Here is a 21,121-nt window from a genome sequence, read left to right as displayed (position 1 = left end):
AGATTAGGTGTGTGATTGTGCATGCATTTTTGCAAAAGGAATATTGATGCTATGGCTTGTGTTCTGTACTTGGCAGGTAAAATTGAGAAAACTGGCAGGAGAAGTGCTTTTGGAGTGCTTTGGAGGTGGAGAGGGAGGTGATTAGCTGCACATGGAGCAGAAATCATTGTTCTGTTCACCAAGTCTACCTGAGTGACTTGCCCACTAAAGCTGTTCCCTTTCCACTTCAGCAGAAAGCAGAGGTCCAGATAGAGCAGATGACCTGCAATCTCTTTTGTATCAAGTAATCTCCAAAGATGTGATCCAAATTAATTGCGCACACGTGTGTGTGTGGGGGTGTTAGTGAATCTTAGCGCTGGTAAAAGTGTACCTCAGCCTATCCTAGAGCGATCACTAGAGTCCTTTGGTTTCCAGGTCTAGGCTGCTTACAACAAGGGGGAGAGTTAAGCCCAGATCCTCAAGAGTATTTAGGGGCCTAACTCCTCTTGATATAAATGTCAAGGGTAGTTAGGCCCCTAAATGCCATTATATGGGCCTCAGTGCCTATTGTGGTGGTGATTCTTGTGACATGGACACATATCTGATATGAACTGGGCTGAAACCACTAATTCATTTCTGGCAAACAGCTGTCAGATTTTCAGTCATTATATGAATCCAAATTCTTGAGAAGGTCTTGGATGCTCAGCCTTTGAAATCTGTGCAGTGGGTCTTAGCATTTCATCATCCCCAGGCCCTGAGTCATAAGAAGTGATGGCTGAATGATGTCAAATGGCTGCAAACATCAAGGTCTTTGTCTAATGAAAACAAGAGTTGGAAAAGTCTTAAGTCACATTTCCTTCATCTAACTTCCAGCAAAGGTTTGTTCCTTACACTATATTCTGCAGAGCTTGTACTATAGCATTTTAAGCAAAATTACAAATATGATTTTTTTAAAACTCTGCTTGGATTTCACAAATAGATTTCTCTTGTTTCTGCCACACGGTGCTAGTGAATTCCTCCTCTGGCTTTCCCCACCCTCTTTTCCCATTGACAATATGAGATGCTATTCAGCAGTATTTCCCTTATCAGCAGAGATTAGAAGGGAGAATTACAGCCAGTCAGTGATACTGTTAATGTGATTTTTGGGTTATAAGGCCTATTTCTTGGGCTCATTTAGCATGTTATTAAAAGTTCTTAATTCTTTTAAAATGTAATTATTTAAAGTCTAGTGACCCCTTTTGTTATTCAAATCTGTCTTCTGGCTGTTTTCTTTAAGGCTCTCCGCTCCAGACAGTGTTAGGCTCATATTGTGCTAAAGGTAGCAACAGAAATGAATAGTATGTTTGCATTTAGAAAAGGATAAGGGAGGGATTGGGGAGGTTGCCTAGAAATCTAATTCTATGGAAAAAGAGAGACAATAAAAATGTATGTGAATTTTCTTTGACATGATGCTCTGGGATATAAAGCTACCTCAATTCACTGAGCAATTACTCAAAACTTAGTGCATGGCATTTACAACTGGATTCTCCACTGGCAGGACGCCAGCTGATGAGCAACTTGTGGTAAATACAGTTATTTATTTGTATTGCAGTAGTGCCTAGGAGCCATGGACCAGGGCCCCATTGTGGTAGGTGCTTTAACAACACAGCACAAAAAGTTGGTCTCTGCCTCAAAGCGCTTACGATCAACTATAGAACAGGAGACAACAGACGGATACAGAGAGAATCATCCTTGAGTTCATTGCTGTAGAAAACACATAGGAAACTTGTGGTCCTTGTCTCAAGGATCTTAAAATCTAAGGGATGGATCCTGCAACTGGCTTTGTGTGGGTGGGCCTCTGCACCCCTACACATTGACTTCCCTGGGGCTCAGTACTCTGCCTATGCAGAGCTAGTTACAAGATCAAGGGCCTAAAACGGCTGCCAAAAGCTGTTCAGCAGTATTGCTCTGGCTGATCAGCAGGAGAGATTGGCTTGGGGTCATGGCATTCTCCCCCCATCACCCAAATCCTAGTATCTTCTGTTTGTGAATTTGTAATCTCCACAGCAACTAAGTGTCACCAACAGAAGGCTGCACCTTCAGTTATCCTTAATAACCACAAATAAAGGACTCCCCAGACCCCTACCCCATCCCTACGAATGCAAACCCCAGAAAATATCCACCTGCAGAATTGTTTGTAGAGCTAAACTTTTCTCTTGTTACATCTTTCCATGAAGAGGTCTTTCATATGCCGCCTGTTATAACAACTGCAAGAAATAATAATAAAAACCAATTAAATGTTTGTTTGAATAAAACACATAGCTATAGTGAGGGAGGAAAACTATTTTCCATACACTTAATTTTCTGTCTCGTTCTTTTTATTTACAAGATTTTTTTCTTTCCTGCTATAATTTTTACTGTCGTTTTTTGTGAGTCTAAAAGGAGCCCAGGCTGTGAAATTAATATTGTTCAGTGGTGACGGAGGTTAAATAGATAAATAAAGCTTTGATTTGGAGCCCCATAATTTAAACCTGGAACCAGCTGAACAGAGTTGAAGTGATAAAAGTTTAATATAATTTTGGAGGAGAGAGAGAAATTCAAGTTTTCCCCCCAGCATGAAAAACCACAATGAAATAATTATTTCTTTTGCCTAAACTGCAAAGTATAAAAAAATGCATATACTGATGGCATACATGGCAACTTTGCTTATTCTAAGAAAATACAAAACTGCAAAATCTAACAAAACACCCGACTGACTAACAATCTGTTAAGTCCATGGTTGCTTCTGCTTTCATTTTAGAAAATAAGCATGGCTATTTCTGCCAATGTAGTGAGTTGTATCAGCTGAGAAAAATATTATATAGTAGACTAGTTTGTACAGGTGGTTATTCATTCCTCCCATCTGCATTATTATTACATATTATTTGTATTGCAATAGCACCTGAAGGCCCTGGTCGAGATGAGGGCCTCATGGGGAAGAAATATACTATCTCTTATTTCATTTCATTTCAGTTCCTTAATGCAGTCATGGTTAGAGAATACAGGACCCTTTGCTGGCATATTCCCTAGATGAGCTCCTCTGAGTTGTTTCCCACACTCCCCTCTTCCCGCCACCACCACATGACTCCAAAGCCCCATGGAGTCAAAGAGAGTCTTTCTGTTGACTTCAGTGGGGTTTGGTGTTTGGAGCAGGGCCTATTTTTTTTTTTTTAAACTTCACAATCTGGTGTAATTTTATGCTGCTACTCAAGGTTGTGCACATTGCCTAGACTGCATCTGTGAATACTGAATGTACCGTAAGCAGCTGCACTTGAATTTCTCTCAGCTACTAGAATTTGAAGACAGGATGTTCTGTACGTAAGTGGAAAGGTAAATTTCACCTAGATGAGCTCACAGGTTTAATCAACTCCATGTCACAGCCATCCTTGATCTTCATGCAGGCAGTGTCTTGGCTGACAAATAAGCATTCAGCTCTTGTGTAGCTCAGCTATGCTTTTATTGATTTACAAGGGTCTGTCGCAGTTCAGGGCAATTGTCTCTGCATTCCCTCCCTGTGGTTCACCCAAGGGCACCCACGTTAGGTTCCCAGCCTTCACCTCTCCTGGGTGAAGACCCATGTCTCACACCCTCCTGACTGGGGGTTCCTGAAGGCTGCACAATCCTTGCCTACACTGTGATTTCCCAAGTAACCCAGACTGCCTAAAGGGTCAATGTCTGCCCTTTGCTTTCTCTCCAGAGACTATTTCCAGGGTATGGCCTGCAGTTATATGTTACCACACAGCTTTTTCTAAGGAAGCACATTTATTCTTAAAGTGACTGTATTACAGAGGAAACCTATAAAGCCCCATCAAAGTTCCTATATGCATACTAATAAGCTTACCAGAGTCACCCGACAGTTTTCTCTGGCCCTGGTAGGTCAAGTCCTTCTAACTCTTCTGCAGGGATTGGGGACCTCTGTCTGGACAGAAGGTCCTGTGCATTTTCTGGATCAGAAAGCAGCACCTGAGTCAGTTTAACCTCAGGCCAATTATCCAAAGTCCTTTTTTTGTAACAAATCTAGGCGAGATGTGCCAGAATGTGGTGCCTCTCTGTGGGGGTTGCTGCGTCCTGGCTGATTTTCTATCACCACCACCACCACCATCCCCTATGGTTTTTAGTTCCTGGATTTGCTGTGGTAGCCCTTTCCCATGGAGTAGAACACAGTTCTACAGAAACCATTCATTTAAAAGAATGGATCCCAAAGACATTGTCACAGGATCAGCTCCATTAATCAAATGGCCAAAAGAGTCCATTTATAGGATCCAAAGGCTAAAACAAGGGAAGGGAAATGAGCTAGGCCCACCTCAGACATTCACCGTGAAATTGAGTCTGTAACCAGTGTCTAGATAGTGTCTTGCTGGTTGCATTACAAATACAGAGAGAGATTACATCAGGGCAGCAGCTGAGAAGTGCGGTCAGAGGATGGGGGTGAGTCTACAGTCATTCTGGTGGCTACTGTTATAGTGTCCTCTTCAATGAGAGGGTAGCCACAGGAGCCGGAGTGGTTCAGTGGCTAGAGCATGGGCATGGGAATCAGGACTCCTGACCAAGTTTAATCCTAAACCTGCTACGACCATGGGAAGGTCACTTCTCTGCTTTGCGTCCAGACCTGCAAAGGCTTAGACAAGTAGAGACCCAGTAAAGTCCATGGAACTACATGTATGAATAAGGGCTGCTAGCCAGGGGTGGGCCTTACCATGAGGCGAACTGAGGCGGTTGCCTCAGGTGCCAGACTGTGGGGGGCACCACTAGGACCCAGAGTGTAGAAAATTGTATCTGCTGCTGATGCATGTGTATTCTCTCTACTCTAGAGATGGTGAAGTGCTGTGCTGGAGGAAGGAGGGCACAAGAGACCTTTCAAAGTTTTGGCCCAAGCGAGGGGGCATGGGGGCGTCATTTGAGCGCCGTGCCTCAGGTGCCAAAATGTTGTGGGCCGGCCCTGCTGCTAGCATAGTAAAGACTTTGCAGGATCAGGCCCTATTAACACTGTGATGAAACATTTGAAAAGGGTAATTGACATTTAGGAAGCAGGTGTCACCAGAACTCTCTGACCCCTTGAAGCCATGTGCTGCTCCTTTGAGTTAGGTAAACAAACACAGGCAGAGCACAGGCACTCCTCCCCCTTTGTGGGCTCCACAGGAACTCTGTGTATTAAAGATTAAACCAGGTGCTCTCCTCTGACCTCCTTATTTTATCTACGAGTTGCACTCTCAGAAGGCCAAAGTAAATATGACTAGACAACCTGGGTGTAACAATAATCCAGCACCACCTGTGCAGCAGGGCCCCAAACAGCATCTAAATGGGCCAGTCCAGGAGAATCAAATCTTTTTGCTACCTTTCCCTATTCTATCTGTTTACAAGTTATAACTAAAACCATTGTCAGTTTTTTGGGAGTTCCAGATTTCTCATTCTGTACCTGTATATGAGTCGTTTCCTGGGGGTTTATCATTGCTGGACCGGTGCTTGCTAAGATTCTGTTACACTTCATTTTGCCATTTGACTTCGTTATGTCCTCTACAATTACTTTATTCTTGCTACCCTAGCAAAACTCTGCAGTGAGCACCATTGTGTGGGGCCAGGGCTATGCAACCACTCTCTAAGAATATGAAACCCTTGACATTGGAGGGTTTTGCTTTTCATTTTGAATTGTCAAAAACTGTGAGAGTTCACTGAAAATCTGACTTTAGCCAGAGTTCTGCATGAATGGCAACTGAGGCCTGATTTAGGACTTAGCCCAGTAAGTGTTCCACAAAAGGTCGTGATTCTTATATACAGGCCTTGTATTAGAAAGGAGAAGGTTGGCAAACCCAGAGGAGAGTGAGTCTGTGAAAATCAGGGCTTCCTGGGATTTATTGCAGAAAATTACTTATTTTTAATATGTTTTGGGGGGTGAAGAGGAACTAACATTAGATCTATTATTATAATTAATGTTAATGCAGATCCAACTCTCACTGAAGCCCACGTGAGACAGCTCATGATGCTAAAAGACCTTTTATCTGATCCTAATTTTGCTATTTTATAAAGGGAAGCTTTTCAGTTCCTCAGATGCTAAGAAACTGACATTATTCATTCTGTTTTAAAGTGCGTATTCTACAGTTCGTTGTAATCTACATACATTTGACCAAGTATTTTCAAAACCTTGCCTGGATCAATCAGATATTAATGGCCTGTATCTTTAGTTACCGAATAGCTGTGTTTAAAACCAAGATTTCTTGCTGGATGTAATTATTTCCCCTGGCAACTTAAAATCAAGGTCGTTTTATTTTAAATGTAATTGCTTTCCTCGGCAGCTTGCACGGCAACCAAATGAGGTTATGGATGATGGCCCTGATGTATCAAAGCATTTAAGCATGTGCTTAAAATTAAATATGCATTTAAGCACTATGCTGACCCAGGGCCTGTATGATGATAGGATTGCCTTTGTGTTGATTTTCTTTCCTTGATAATCTGGGGGTGAATATTTGATAAGTTGTATAACTGGGTGAACATAAGGGTTTGAATATATAATGATACCCTCAAATAGTTGTTTCCTGCATTCAGAAACTGGATAAGAAGCTCGGAAATCTAGAGATCAGTCAAAGCCTGAAGTTGGCAGCTGGAATTTGTGTATGACAGTCCTCTGCACTTGCTACCTTCAGATAAGCCAATTCAGCTGGCCCTGAAAAATCAGTAAATAAACAAATAACTGAATGGCTTCATTAGCTTTGTCTGGACTAATTTATCCTGAAACACACACAGAGGTACAGCTCTAAATCCCAAATAAAGCCCATGCTTCATTCAAGAACCATTTTTCATTGTCTTTTCAGGATAATTCATTGCAAGAAAATCCTGAAGTTTTGCTTAGCTTCATGAGTCGTTTTAAAGGAGGGAGATATTGGCTTTTGCATTTTAACCTTACGAATTGTCATATGTCAAAAACATAAAAGGGGCTTGGACTTGAGCCAGTGCAAACTTGCAAGTATTTCCTTAAAGAGGCCTAGGGTGGCAGATTTGGCTGAGCCATATCTGCTGCCCTAGGTAACTGCATAGTTTGCCTAGAGCTAGACTGGCCCCTGGCTGTAAATGCACCATAAAAACTGAAACAAGGTGCTGAGGATTATGTGGATGCTAGAGAGGCAAAAAAGAGCAAGTCCATGGAGAGTTCTGAAAACCAGCAGAGTGTTTTTGAATTAGTCTCGGAGACGAATAGGGAGCCTGTGACAATGACACAGGGGATACTGAGTGATCTATTCCCTCTTCCCAAGAAGAGTGTGACCGGGCCTACTTGAACAGTGTTCTAGAGTTATTCTGGGCTCGGAAAAACTCTCTGCTAACACCTCGCAATGTTGGGTATGACCCAGGAACAGGTAGTGACCCAGTGCTATCCCAGTGTGAGTATGCAGAAACTCCAGCTTTCACTGGAAAAGTGGCTCTCCAATGGCTTTTCCTCCAGTTAGGAGAAAGTAGTTTCTGACCTGGAATGCTCATGGGGGCAGCACTTTTTAAAGGCAGTTTCTCAGACTTTTTAATATACAGTAGAACCTCAGAATTATGAACTGTCCAGTCAACCACACACCTCATTTGGAAATGGAAGTAGGCAATCAGACAACACAGATTGGGGGAAAAAAAGCAAATACAGCACAGTGCTGTGTTAAATGTAAACGACTAAAAATATAAAGGGAAAGCAGCTTTTTTCTTCAGCATAGTACAGTTTCAAAGCAGTAGGAAGTCAATGTTCAGTTGTAAACTTTTGAAAGAACCACCATAAGGTTTTGTTCAGAGTTATGCACATTTCAGAGTTGTGAAAAACCTCCATTCCCGAGGTGTTTGGAACTCTGAGGTTCTACTGGATTCTTTAGGAGAAACAAAGCAGAAAGCGAAAGCTTTAGTCTGGGTGTGAAATGTGCCAGTTCCAAATAAACAGGTTGCTTCTGGTCTTGCTCTAGTGGGGAGCAAAAGGGGCATCAGAGAAACCACTAAAAGCTTTATAAATGTATTTTATGTACTTAAAAATAAAGTCGACCACTTTGGACCTGCTCCGCCTTTCATTATAGACAATGAGAGTTTGGCCACTGATTCTGATAGCAGCAGGTTTGACTCCTTGATGTCCAGTGTCACCGATGAATCCCCCCTTCTCTTCCAATTCATGAACAAAAGACAGAGGAAACTGAACTGAATCAGTTATTTGCTATACAGAGTCCTGCTTCACCCAGCTCTAGCCCACACCTGTACCATCACTAGTCTAGTTCAGTGTTGTAATTAAGAGAAGAAGAGGCAGAGAGACTGGATAAAACTTGGTATGCTATGGGTGTTCAAGTCTTCATTGCTGGAGTCCTGGGAGAGAGAGTCGCTCTGGATTAATGAGCTGGCCATGTGCTTCTCTGGCCAATGTTGATGTTCTCACAGCTGAGAGCAGAGCTGAAATCAGTGAGGGCTGTTTGCTTTCCCTATAAAGTTACTTGTGTAATTTGCCTCCACCCGGATGAAGATTCTCTTTGCGGCACCTTGCAGCTCTAAATCCTGAGAATAAAACTGTTGACATGCATCCAACTGAACAAATGCACAGATATCGGACCAACCTGATCTTAAAATAGGGCTGCAGAGGTGGCAGCAGGAGTCAGCTGTCCTCTTCTCATGACTTCCCCATATCCAGCTGTCTTGCAAGCTGATGTGATCTCTCCCCGTTTGCAGTAAGGCAGGGGCCACATTCTACAGACATGGTAATGGCACTGTTTCTTCCTTGTCGATACATAGCAGGGCCTGGAGTTCTGAACTGGCACAGAATGCAGCAGGGCCAACAAAAAAATATTTGTTTCTGGGTGAGAGGCTCTTAGGCTTATGGGGCAATACCCTGCTTAGATATGCTAACCAGATTTCCCTTTAGTGTGAAAAGGACCACGTTTATTTTTGTTAATTTATACAATTATTTGTGAAGGGTGTTTGTTGCTGATGGTGTTTAGGATTAGATTGTTCAATGATCTTATCTGGTATAGCAGGAGACAGAGTACCAGAGCTTATGGAACAATAATAAATATGGCAAATCTTACGTGAAACATCTCTGATTTCTGCTCAGTATCAAACCTGACCTGCTTGGTGAAAGCTTTTGCTCCATCTCTTCTCAGAATAAAGGCTCACAGGCTCAAAGGCTCACTTTACAGAAAAGTAAATATAATAATTCCATCCAAAGATCCCTTCCATTCCTAGATCTCAACAATACTTAGCAAGGAGTAACGAATCAAGGTTCAGAGTTAGACTCCCCTTTAGGTCAGGCAGAGTTAAACACCCTTAGAGCTTAGAATCCTCTCACATACATTCTGGGTGAACCAGACTGAATAAAATAAGAACTCTTGAGCCTTGCCCAAATCACAAGCCTCTTCTGAGACTCAAAAATGTTTTGTCCTCCCTCTCCCACCCCTCCCATCATCACTTTTTTTAATTATGACTTTTCATGCAGGGTGCATGGGCTAAGAAGGTAGATGGGGAGAGCAGGAGCAGGTGTGAAAGTAAATTGGCCAACCTCCACTAGTTTTAGGAGAATTATTTTCAGTTTGTCAAAAGAAAAAATAATCTCTTAATTCCTGCTCTTGGATATTTTCTCACACTACATCCTTTTTCTTCTTGGCACTAAGACCTTGTTATTGGCTTGTTCTGAATTTGTTTTCAGCTTGGCCTTGAGGGCATGCATTCATATTGCGAGTGGGTTGCATGGGAAAGCAAGCCCATCTATTTCTATTGCAGTCAAGGCCAGCAGACAATCTATGGAATGGAGAGGACATGGGGAGTTTTAACATGAATATGGTAATTCTATAAAGCTCTTAATAACAGGTCTCTTTGGAATAAAACCTAGGAGCCTTGATACTTAGCCCCAGCTCATACCACAGGACCAAACTGTCTCCTAGGCTCTAGCTCAGGATTAATAAACAGCTCACTTGGGTCAAACCAGTACTGTAACAGCAGTGCAACATGCAGTGTGCTCTCTCCTTTGTTCTGGGACGTGAGAGCAGCTCCTGGAAGGGAGGGGAGGGAGAACCCTGTGTGTATCTGGCTCATGCCAGGAATGGCATTGTGCACAGCTCCTTCCAGCAGCTGCCAGAGGGAAGATTATCACAATGCTGGGTGGCAGAGGGACTGTAAGGAGTATAGGATGCTGGGGGTGGAGTGCGGGCTGGGATTGGGACCCTTCAAAGATCTCCGGCCGCTGACTGAAAAAAGCCGTGATCTGCTTTACTCTTTAAACCCACAACGATTGAGCAGAGTAACCCTTCTGAAAATGATCAAAAGCTCTCAGACTCATGGCTCTAAAGGAGCCCCAGCCCTGACATATGGAGTAGAGCTAACAGAGCATGATCACAGTGCTTGCTTTCTCATTTCCCCGGAGCTGGATGTTTTTCCCCATCTGACTAGCAGAGGAAAGGAGCTGGGAAGAGAAACCATTCAGTAAATTACAGAGACGGTCAAGTGCCACATACACAAAGACCCAGCGGTCCTTTTGGCCTTGGCAAGGAGCCAGCTCTTCCCTATTCTGCCAGGTCAGTGAAGCACATGCAGAATTGACTCTGTGAAAGGGAATGTTAGCGAAGTATGGTGTGGAGCTGTGTAGTCTCTCTTTTGATTCCTGTTATCCTCCCACCCCCGCTGCACTTTCCCTTTGGCTAGGGCAGACGGGGAGCAGGAACAAACATCATTACATAGCCACAGTCTTACATTGGTGCCCATGAGCTAAGCAGCAGCACAATCCAAGCCTTGCGTCTGAAAAATTAATCAAGCATTATTTCCAGCATCACAGGAGAGCATTGGCGCCTCACTTAGTGCCAGGGGACATTAGCACATATGGCATCAGCAGAAACAGAGGAATGTGTCTCCATGGACAATGGAATGAAAAGGAAAGAGTTAAAAGATCTTTACTAAGCTCAAACTCAGGAACCAAACTTCGGGGGGGTTCAGAATCTATAACAGAATGTTGCAAAGCCCCCCATGTTTATAACAGGCAGAACCAAAGCCCCAAACTCTTCCTTCTTCACCTCTTCTGCCCCAAGAGTCTTCAAAATCCTCACCTGGATCCAAATGTGAATTGAGCTTTACTGCTCTTGTTTGCATTTTCTGATAGACATTTTTAAAGGCACACTGTGAACTTGAATATTTCTAGCACTGCACCCTTTAAATAGTAACCCCCTCCCCCGCAATGTTTGCTCTCCTAGGCCTTTAGTTACAAATGAAATCAGAAATGGTGAAATATTACTAGACCTCTTTGGCATCATGATTATTATTATTTGTAATGCAGTAGTTCCTATCAGCTCCAGTCATTGTCCAGGATTTCATTGTGCTAGGTGCTGTATAAATGTAGAACAAAAAGATGGTCCCTGCCCTAAAGATCTCATGATCTAAATATAAGACAGAAGAAAGAGATGGGTACAGACAGAACAGATTGGAGGAACACAAAGAAACAATATTGACCAGCATCATGGGCAGCACTCTCTGCACAACAGTTGCCTAACCATTGTCAAGTTTTTTGTAGGCATCATCACAAAGGAGAGTTTTACGAAGGGATTTGATGACCCTCTTTGCTTGTAGCACAGTGGCTCCAGTTCCACAAGCGGATGCATCCACCTGTAAAGCCACTGATGCTGGGCCAGGGAGAGCAATTAACAGTCCCAAGCGCTATCCAGAAGTGAAAGTGAGAAGAAGGGTTCCTTTGTGTCCACCACTTTTAAGAAATGTTTCATCTGCCAGCATCTTTCTGCCCACAAGTTTCACAAAGGAGAGTGAAAGCATCTGGGAACTGGGTCACTGGCAGCTCCACTGCAGTGCAACTTGCTTAATTAAGGCAGAAAAAATGAACCAGAGGGGAAGGAAATCCCGAGAGGCTGGCAGGAAAGGCAGCTGTGTGCTGAAGGAGCAGATAAAGCTGTTTGCTTGGTCCCAACAAACAGCCCATTGGTGTTCCCCTTAGCTTGGCAAGCACAGCAGCCAGTGCCAAGAACACCCCTGTAGACTCTTCTTGCCTCTGAACTGCTCCCACTTGGCAAAGTGAACTCATCATGCTGCCTTGTGATAAAGTGGAAAGGGCAGAGAGCTTGCATGTTCTTGGAATGGGCCTGCTAGGCTTTGCCATGAAATAAGGTGAAGCATTAGGAACAGCTGACTCTAAATAGGGGAATTGTTTCTTTTATGGAGGGAGACTGGATCACATCAACTTCCACATGCCCCTCTCTCTGACCCCTTTCTGCCTCTCACACACCCTCATTCCCCCCCTCTCCTCAACCCTCACACACACATTCTTTCTCATTTTCTGTTCTCTGCTGTTGTCCATTGGCTCCAGCCCTTTCAGAGTGCAATCAACACTAAAACCAACTGGACTCTCTCCATGGACCTAAAGGGACTTGGATCAGGCCTGCTATTCCATTTTCCTGCAGAAAAACATCTGTAACTTTATCTTGTTGGCATCAGAGGAGAAGCCAAGCGAAAGGGAGAAGCCAAGCTGCGGGTCAGGTTCTCAGTGTCACAGGTGGTAGGAGCTAGCACTAGCGGTCACACTGTTTGACTTGACCCTCAGCCACACTCAAGATCAGCTTTGGGTCCCATCTCATGGCCCTGCAGTGACCTGTGTACATTTTGTCCAAGTTGGAAAAGAGCTTTTCCACTCCGGAGGCCCAGGCGCGTTGAGGTGCTGCACACCTATGCATTCTGCTGTACAATAAGTTTGCCTGGGCTAAGTCACATGGCGTTCACAAATATGGCCAGTAGGCCCACTTCTAGTGCCCACAAATTAGGGAGCCTGTTGCCTTGCTGATGGGGTTTCAGCAAGGTTTAGCCAAGGGAAAACATGGCCTGTCTCAATGTGGCCCTTTTCCAACTTCAGAGCAAAACCATTTCAAATGAGAAGTTCACACAAGGCTAGTCTCCACCTTGTTCAGAATAAGGGAGAATTAACTCTTGTCCTTTAAAGCTAGTGCTGGGGCCAACCAGCAAAGTTCAGATTGGGAGCTGGAGGTTAAATATCGCAAAGTTTAGGGGGGGGCTATATTGGGCGAAAAGTCTACCGCAAAGTCTGGATCCTGATCTGAATTTCCTCGAAGTTTGAGGTTTTGGTTTGGGTCCCATAGCTGTATAAAACTAAATTTTTGCTCTGTTGTCTGTGGAACAAGCTTCTGCTAATCCAGCAGTCTGAGCTTTGCTTTTGGTGCTGCTTGTCGAAACAGTCAGTGGAGCCTGTCTTACTTATGGCTTTTGTTAGCTGAACAACGACAATGCCAGGACAGAGTGTTCTTGAGACCGATGGTTGAACAGGAGGAGAGCTTTAGTAGCAGTGCAATGTGTAGTGCAGTGTGATGGGGACTAGGAGCACTGAAGAGATAGCAGCACTAGTGCCTGAGACAGAGGAAATCCCTTAGAATTATTCTCCATTGATGCCACTCTGCATAATATGCACCAGGCCACTGAGGACCTCTGGCTTTATGTTGATTGATTAGGTAAGCCTTACAGATGAGTAAATGGAGGTACGGAGTGATTAAATGACTTACCCATGGTCACATAGTGAGTCAGTGACAAAGGGAGGAATTAGAACTCAAGTCCTAAATTCCTGGTCTCTTTCTGTGAGCATTAGACAACGCTGCCTCTTATTTTCCCAACTCCTTGGTTTCCCCGCATTCCTCTGTCACAGCCACACATGGCCATATATGGAAGATAGCATTTCTTTTACTTTTTATTCTTTCAGAAGGCCTGCTCCTGGGAGGGGCTAGGTCCCCTGAACTGCCAAGCACTCAGAACCTCACAGTTTGCTCTGTAATAATATTTTCCATGTCTAGAAATGTCTCCAGTGCAGCCTCTCTTAAGTAGCAACTTTATTCCTCTGCCCACCATTAGAACTCTAGTCTAATCCCTTGTAACAAGTCAGTGGGTGGGTTTTGCAAACCCCTGTTCAGCACACAGCCAGTAATAACATCTGTTGTGATCAATATTTAAAGCCAGTTCCTTTGCTAAAAAGCTACAGTAAAACCACCTGATCCCCAGTGAATAGCTAAATAATGCACAGGGGTTGCTCTAATGTCTTTAAGCCTCCAGCACTTGAAAGCTAGCAAAACATTCATAATAAAGTTGTTGCAGCGAGGCAGGGTAAACAGCTGGGTCATGTTTATTACAAGCTGCTGTAGTGAGAATGGTGCAGCCTCAGGTTATAGTGGCATCCTGGATTTGCTGGAGTTATATCTGAAAAAATTAGTGTCTTTTAAATGTTTTTTTGGTAGTATTCTTTGTGTCCCTTTTTTGGGGCTTGAGCTGGCTAACTGTGGGCAGCCAATGCCAATACCCTTTAAGTTTCAAAAAGCCACTGTGAGGTTAAAGTCAATACAAAGTGTATTAACATCAAAGACAGATATAAGTATGTTATAGCAAAGAATTAGCCTAATAAAAATACTGTTGTGGTCTCTAGCAATGGACTGAAGCACTGAAAACCTGAGATGGGGGCAGGGACTGTCTTTTGGTTCTGTGTTTGGCCAGCTCCCTGATCCATGACTAGGGCTCCCAGGTGCTATGCCATACAGATAACAAATAATAATATGATGTAACATCACCATTGCTAGCTGAAGATCTCTGGAGTGTTACAATAGATTAGAATACTGGCAGGGTTTATTATCTGGTTGTATCACCATAGCGTGTAGGGTCCCCCCAACCAAACCCTGGGCCTCACTGCACTAGACATTGCCCACACAAAGGCAGTCTCTGTCCTAGTGCAGTGACTCCCGTTGGCCTAAGGCAGGGGTTGGCAAACTACGGCCCTGGGGCCACATCCAGTCCTCCAGATGTTTTAATCTGGCCCTCGAGCTCCCGCCAGGGAGCAGGGTCTGGGGCTTGCCCTGCACTGGTGCTCCAGTCAGGGAGTGGTATTGGAACTGCGGCCAATGGGAACTTCAGGGGCAGCACCTGCGGACAGGGCAGTGTGTAGAGCCCCCTGTCCATGCCTCTGCATAGGAGCCGGAGTCGGGACATGCCGCTGCTTCTGGGAGCTGCTTGAGATAAGCACCTCCCGGACCCTGCACCTGACACCCTCCCATGCCCCAACCCGATCCCCTTCCCACCCTCAGTCCCAGCCCAGAGCAACCTCCTGCACCCCCAACTCCTCATCCCCAGCCCCAGCCCTGAGCCCACATCCCCAACCGGGGCCCTCACCCTAGCCCCCAATTTTGTGAACATTCATGTTCCACCATACAATTTCCATACCTAGACGTGGATCTCTGGCCAAAAAGTTTGCCCACCCCTGGCCAAAGGAAACCTGGTGCTACCTGACCCACATTAGGGGTGTGGGGCTCTTCAGAGGCAGTTTTACTCTTTGCAGTCAAGGGCTGAGGAGAGCAGGAAAGCCGGGCCCGGGGGGAGGGAAGGTGAATGAAATGAGTCCCACAGCCCCGCCCTCCGCCCTGCCGAGCGTTGAGGGGGACTGTGTGGAGGAAACTCAGTCACAAGGGTGAGCCGGAGCCTGGGCCCGTGTGTCCAAGGGGCGCCAGCGCCGAGCACCGGGGGCGGGGGCTCCCTGGGGGCGGAGCAGGAGGGTCCCGGCTGGTGTGTCAGAACTACCGGCAGCAGGGCAGGCGCCTTGTTCCTTTAAATCGCGGGAGCTGAGCGCAGTCGCCGCAGGGAGCGGACGCTGGGCTGGGGTTAAGGGAGCCCCGGGATTCGCCCCTTCCCGAAAGCGCAGCCCGTTGCGGGGACGGTGAGTTGAGCAGCCGCGGGCACCACCGGCTCCGCAGCCCCTGGGCACCGCACCCCTGCGGCTGCCGGGCCCGCCCCGCCCCGCCCGGGTTTGCCTTTGCTGCCCTCTTCCCGAGCCGGGCGCGGCGATGGCTCGGGGCCTCGGCTGGCTGGCGGCGGCCGCGCGGCTGCGGCGGCTGCTGCTGCTGCTGCTGCTCCTGGCGCCCAGCTCCGAGGCCGGCTGCGCCGAGCTGGGGCGCTGCTGCCGGGGCAGAGACCTGGCTTGTGTCAGCAGCGGCTGGAGACCGGACCGATCCCACGGCGCCTGCTACTGCGACCAGGCGTGTCCCCGCACCATGGACTGCTGCCACGACTACCCGCGGGCCTGCCCAGGTGCGTGAGCGCCCCCTGCGGCCACAGGGGCTGGGCCGGGCGGCTGCCTGCGGGGCTGATCCGGAACGGAGCCGAGCACCCCCAGCCGCGGGGGCGTGCTGAGCACTTCGCACCCATAAGTCACTTTGAAGGTGCTGCCCGGGCACCCACAGGTGCCCTGGGGAGGTGCCGCCTGCCCGTCGGTCCCAAGGCGAGGCAGTGAGCACCCACGTGTCTCCTGGAAGCCCCCCAGTGCCTGGGGAGGGGGCAGGAAGAGGTGCCATGCCGCCTCAGGCTCAATATCAGGGTTTGGCTCAATATTTGTTGTTTTGCCCTGGATTTTACTGACTTTAGGGTTTGTGGTGCTGGGCAGCTCCTGGTCTGATCTGAAAAATCAGTAACAGCCTGGGCAATGCCTCTTCTGGGATAAACTCCTTGTAGTCTTCCTTAGCGCACCCCCCCCCACCCCCTTTTTCTGGTGTTTAGAAATAACCAAGGGAGTTTAAGGGGCACCATCAACTGGAAAGAAATCTAGTCTCTTTTTAAAAAAATGGCTCAAGTAGTTTCCAATCCCACACCTGCCCCGAGTTCCCTTTCCGTTTCAGTATCGTGTGTGACTTTAATGTGCATCTGTTTTCAAAAGCACCCCCTCCCCCCTGTTACTGTGTGTAACCTCCCACCCCAACAACAGAGGGAACGGGCTGTGCGGAAGAAACCCCGAAACAGGCCATCACAAATGCACACAGTACACAGACTGGTTTTCTCTCATCTCCAGTTATAGGAACCCTAGGCATTACTTGTAACAAGAGTAGGTAAAACGTTTGAGGCAGCAGTTCGATGAGAAGTTTATGGTTTGCATGTAAGATTAGGGTTAACTAACCTTCAGGATGTCATGGGGCTACTTGGGCGAGGTTTATTATTTTAATGATGGGTGTATCACCATAGTATCTGAGCACCTCTACAAGTATTAATTACGCTTCAGAAACCTCTGTGGAGTAAGGAAGTAACAGCTCCATTTTACAGAGAGGGAAACTGAGGCCCAAGCTTAAATGACTTGCCCAAGGTCACACAGGAAGTCTGTAACAGAAATGGGGAAAGAACCCATTCCCGAGAGGAGGAGAAGAAGAAGAAGAAGAATCTCTCGAGTCCCAGTCCTGTGCTTAAATCACAAGACCAGCTTTCCTCTCATTAATGAATTGCGAACTCTAGGACCAGAGCCTCTGCTGTTGTAAATCGCTACAGCTCCCTAGAAGTCAGAATGCTCTCAAGCTCTATAAGTGTCTGGTCTGGGTTCAGGCTAGGATTTGAGCTGGCTGGACTCTGAGCCCCAGCCCATGAGCAGCTGTGTCTTCATATTGATGTGCAGTTCAGAACAGCAGGTGGGTGGAGCAAGCAGTAAAATGCTTTAGAGCAAAGTGCAAATCTTTAATCAGGGAGGTAACTTTTTCCAGAGATGGGTGTAATCACCTGCCTGTTTCCCACAAGCAATTTCCTCCAAAAAGTCAGATGCACATACAGATGGTATTCTGAAGTGGCCTAGTCATGGGCTCCATATTTTTCCTCCATTTGGCTCTGCCCTAACAAAGTTTTTGCCTCAAGCAAACATTTCCGTGATCTTTTGGGAGCACTACTTTATGAGGGAAAGTTCCCTGTGGGAAATGACTTAATTTAATCACTTTAAATTGAATTTAGTGTTGGTGAAAGCGGCTGGGTTGGCAGTTCTGGAGACTGAAAACTCCTATGCACCCAACATGCACAGCATAGATTACAGCCGTGCAAACAACATCTTCATTGTCTCAGCCCTGACCTGGAGGGATTAGTTACAGGGATGAGAGAAGAGCTCAGTCACTTTTCCAACTTGGTTCCTCTGGGCTGAGGCTGCCAATGAGGGGGTCTGTCCTGTTGGTGCTAGATGTCAGGTGACATAAAACACCTTCAGAAAGACCATGGCGATCACAGTCCAGATAGCACATGCATATGATTACTTTGGGATTCCTCATGACATCAAGGCTCTCTCCAAGCACAGACTGTAGAAAGGGCTTGGTGTGACTTTTCCAGCTATTTCTTTTTGTAGAAAATTTGCCAGATCTCTTGTGCTGCTCTGTAATGTGGCATTGCTCAGTCAGTGGTATCTCTCTGAAAAGCTTATTTTCTGGTTCTACGACCGGAACAATTTCCTTCAGGAGTTCTCCATCGCTGAATGGCTTCCTTGCTTTCCCCAAAAATAGTACAACTTTAAAAGTAGCTTTATTCAAAAAAATCTTTGAGCTGCCGCTGTTGTCTTTTGAACTCTGTTTTTGCATCATGTAACAGCTTGCACCTCTGAAACTCGTTGTGGTAATTCTGTTCAAGTACTCCTGCATGAGTGCTATAGTGATGTTGCAGTGCATAAAATTTTACTTGATGAATTTCTCTTACAAACAGAGCACACGGCAACTTGCTTGGAAATGTGATTCTGAAGCAGTCTGATTCCAAGAAACTGCGATTTCCCGCTGGTCTTGAAATGTTTGTTTTTCTTCCTTCCTTCCATGTTCTGCTTTTCTTAGCAGGAGGTGACTGCTGTGGGACCATCTCTGTATCGCATTTAGGGGCACTATCTGGCACTGATTTCTTTTCTTTTTTTGAAAAACTTTCTGATATCCATTTGTGTCTCTAACTCTTTTTTGCTTTCTGCCACAAACAATCTCAGCCTACTCAAACACCACACCTTGATCTTGTCCACGATGAGGTTGAACAATGGCTGCTTATGGTGCTACAGTAGTGGGAGATGTAAACATTGTGTGGATGTTTTTTTTTTTTTATTTGAAAGGAAACCTAATCTATGTAATACAACTCTGCCTGCACTGTAGTAATATTTAGAAGGGAATGAGTCTGCATTATGAATTATGGCATTTACAAGGCAACTTTAAAACTTTACATCTCGGTGATTGTTGGGGTGCTCTGGTGCATAGGAATATTTTGACTTCTGTATTTGGGGGAGCAGGGTGGTGTGGATTTAACCAGGCCTAGGGGTGGGCAATGTGAACTGCCCATGGTGTTGCCATGGTGGGAGGAACACCATGGTCAAGAGGCAAGGAATGGGGCAGGTCTCGGGTGTGAGGCTGCGGAAGGGAGCTTGGGACAATGTGGGGGGAGGCAGTAGGGCCCATAGGTGGTGGGGTGGTGGGTGGGGAGCCCGGGAGGCAGCGGGAAATAGTAGTAGTCAGGGGGCAGTCCTTAATTTGTAATGAAAGGTGTTGGGGTCAAGCTGGGCAGCTGCTGGCAGGTGCCCAGCTCTGAAGGCAGGTGGCATTGGGCTGCTAACTGAGCTGTGAAAAGTGATATTTGTTTTGTTTAAGATCTCACTTCAGAGCAAGTCCTGGCAAATTGAGACCTGGATGGAGGGGTGGGGCGTGAGGCACTAGATGAGGGGTGCCACCACCACGTGGTCAGGACTGCTGCTTCCCTGGGCCACTTGCAGCATTCTAGCACCTGCAGCAGGCGCAGACCCCAACCGTGCCCGCTGCCACATGGCCAGGGCTTGGCCCCCAGGGCCGGTGCTTGGGGTCTGCACCTGCTGCCGCATGACTGGGGTCAGGGGTTGGTGTCTGGGGCTGGTACCTACCGGAGCCTGCTGCCCTGCAACTGGGGCCAAGGGTCGGTTTCCAGGGCCAGCACCTGCTGGAGCTCACAGCCGGCACCGGAGATCTGCACCTGGAGCTGGCATCCAGGATCAGTGTCCATGGCCAGCAGCCAGGGTGGAAAGTCAGAGCACACAACCCGGGTCGGCAGCTACTGCTGGGGTGGGGATTTGCACTTTGGTTTGGCACCTGCTTCCGCTCAGCTCAGGCTAGGGGACAGCATCAGTGCCCAGGGCCGGCACTCACCAGAGTTCAGGGTTGGCATCCAGGCAGTGGTGAGCTGGAGCCGGTTTGCACCGGTTTGCTAGAACCAGTTGTTAAATTTAGAAGCCCTTTTAGAACTGGTTGTTCTGTGAGGGACAACCGATTCTAAAAGGACTTCTAAATTTAACCGGCCAAAAGTGGCACCTTAGGCACCGACTCCACGGGTGCTCCAGCCCTGGAGCACCCAAGGGGAAAATTTGGTGGGTGCAGAGCACTCACCAGCAGCTCCCCGGCTCCAGTTCACCTCTGCCTCTGCCTCCTCCCCTGAACGCGCCGCCCCGCTCTGCTTCTCCGCCCCCACTCCCGGCTTCCCGCGAATCAGCTGCTCGCGCGGGAAGCCGGGGCGGGCTGAGAAGCAGGCGGCGGCTTCCTGCTCAGGCCCAGGGAGGCAGAGGTGAGCTGGGGTGGGGGGGTGTGAGGAGGGCCACTTGCGCCACAGCAGGTAACCCTGGGGGGAGGGGGGGCGCAGGGGAACCGCTCCCCGCCCCAGCTCACCTCTGCCACCCTCGGCCTGAGCGGGAAGCCGTGGCCTGCTTCTCAGCCCTCCCTGGCTTCCCGCCGAACAGCTGATTCGCAGGAAGCCGAGGGGGAGGCGCGGAGAAGCAGATCGGGGTGGTGCATTCAGGGGAGGAGGCGGAGGTGAGGTGAGCTGGGACCGGGCACGGAGTGGGAGCTGCTGGTGGGTGCTCTGCACCCACCAAATTTTCCCCACGGGTGCTCCAGCCCCGGAGCACCCAGGGAGTTGGTCCTAAGGCGCCACTTTTGGTGTGATCAGTGGGGGAGCTGCTGCTCCCCATGCTCCCCCCCAGCTACGCTCCCCCGCACCTAGGAGCCAGAGGGACCTGCTGGATGCTTCCTGGGAGCTGCCCCAGGTAAGCACCTCCGGGACTCCCCACCTCGCCCCCCGCAGGTGCCTCTGGCTCTTAGGAGTGGGGTGGGCACCCACTACAGTGGCCCACGAGACCCTCCTGTCCGGTTCTGGGGGCAGTCAGGGGACCGGGGGGGGTGGATGGGGCAGGGGTCCTGGGGGGGTGTCAAGGAATGCAGGGGGGTTGGATGGGGCAGGACCATGGGCAACGACCCCCTTGTGGGGTGAGGAGGGAACCTGTTAAGATTTTGGCAGCTCATCACTGCATCCAGGGCCAGCGCCAGCTGCCAGGGTTAGTGGGTCAGAGCGCATGGCCGGGGGTTGGTACGCTGTGCAG

At 47.5% G+C, this 21,121-nt stretch overlaps 1 protein-coding gene and 1 long non-coding RNA gene across 2 annotated transcripts in view; one reads left to right on the top strand and one right to left on the bottom strand.

Annotated features, from left to right (window-relative positions):
- Window positions 1-530: 530 nt before the first annotated feature.
- On the bottom strand, window positions 531-15,726 carry LOC119842380. The gene is made up of 3 exons (XR_005288726.2): window positions 15,193-15,726; window positions 2,142-2,225; window positions 531-794 (listed from the first exon to the last, which is right to left on the bottom strand). It is a non-coding gene; the product is annotated as an uncharacterized LOC119842380 (long non-coding RNA).
- LOC119842379 (somatomedin-B and thrombospondin type-1 domain-containing protein-like) overlaps window positions 15,690-21,121 on the top strand; it is a 35,474-nt gene continuing 30,042 nt past the window's right edge. Inside the window, exon 1 of the mRNA XM_038370413.2 lies at window positions 15,690-16,053. Within this exon, the coding sequence (XP_038226341.1) occupies window positions 15,810-16,053 (244 nt within the window). The 5' untranslated portion in view covers window positions 15,690-15,809. The remainder of the gene's footprint in view (window positions 16,054-21,121) is intronic.

Source organism: Dermochelys coriacea, chromosome 13 (genome assembly GCF_009764565.3).
Source record: "Dermochelys coriacea isolate rDerCor1 chromosome 13, rDerCor1.pri.v4, whole genome shotgun sequence".
NCBI classification, from domain to species: domain Eukaryota; kingdom Metazoa; phylum Chordata; order Testudines; family Dermochelyidae; genus Dermochelys; species Dermochelys coriacea.
Note: the sequence above shows the minus strand (reverse complement) of the source record. Positions and strands in the feature narration are given on the sequence as shown.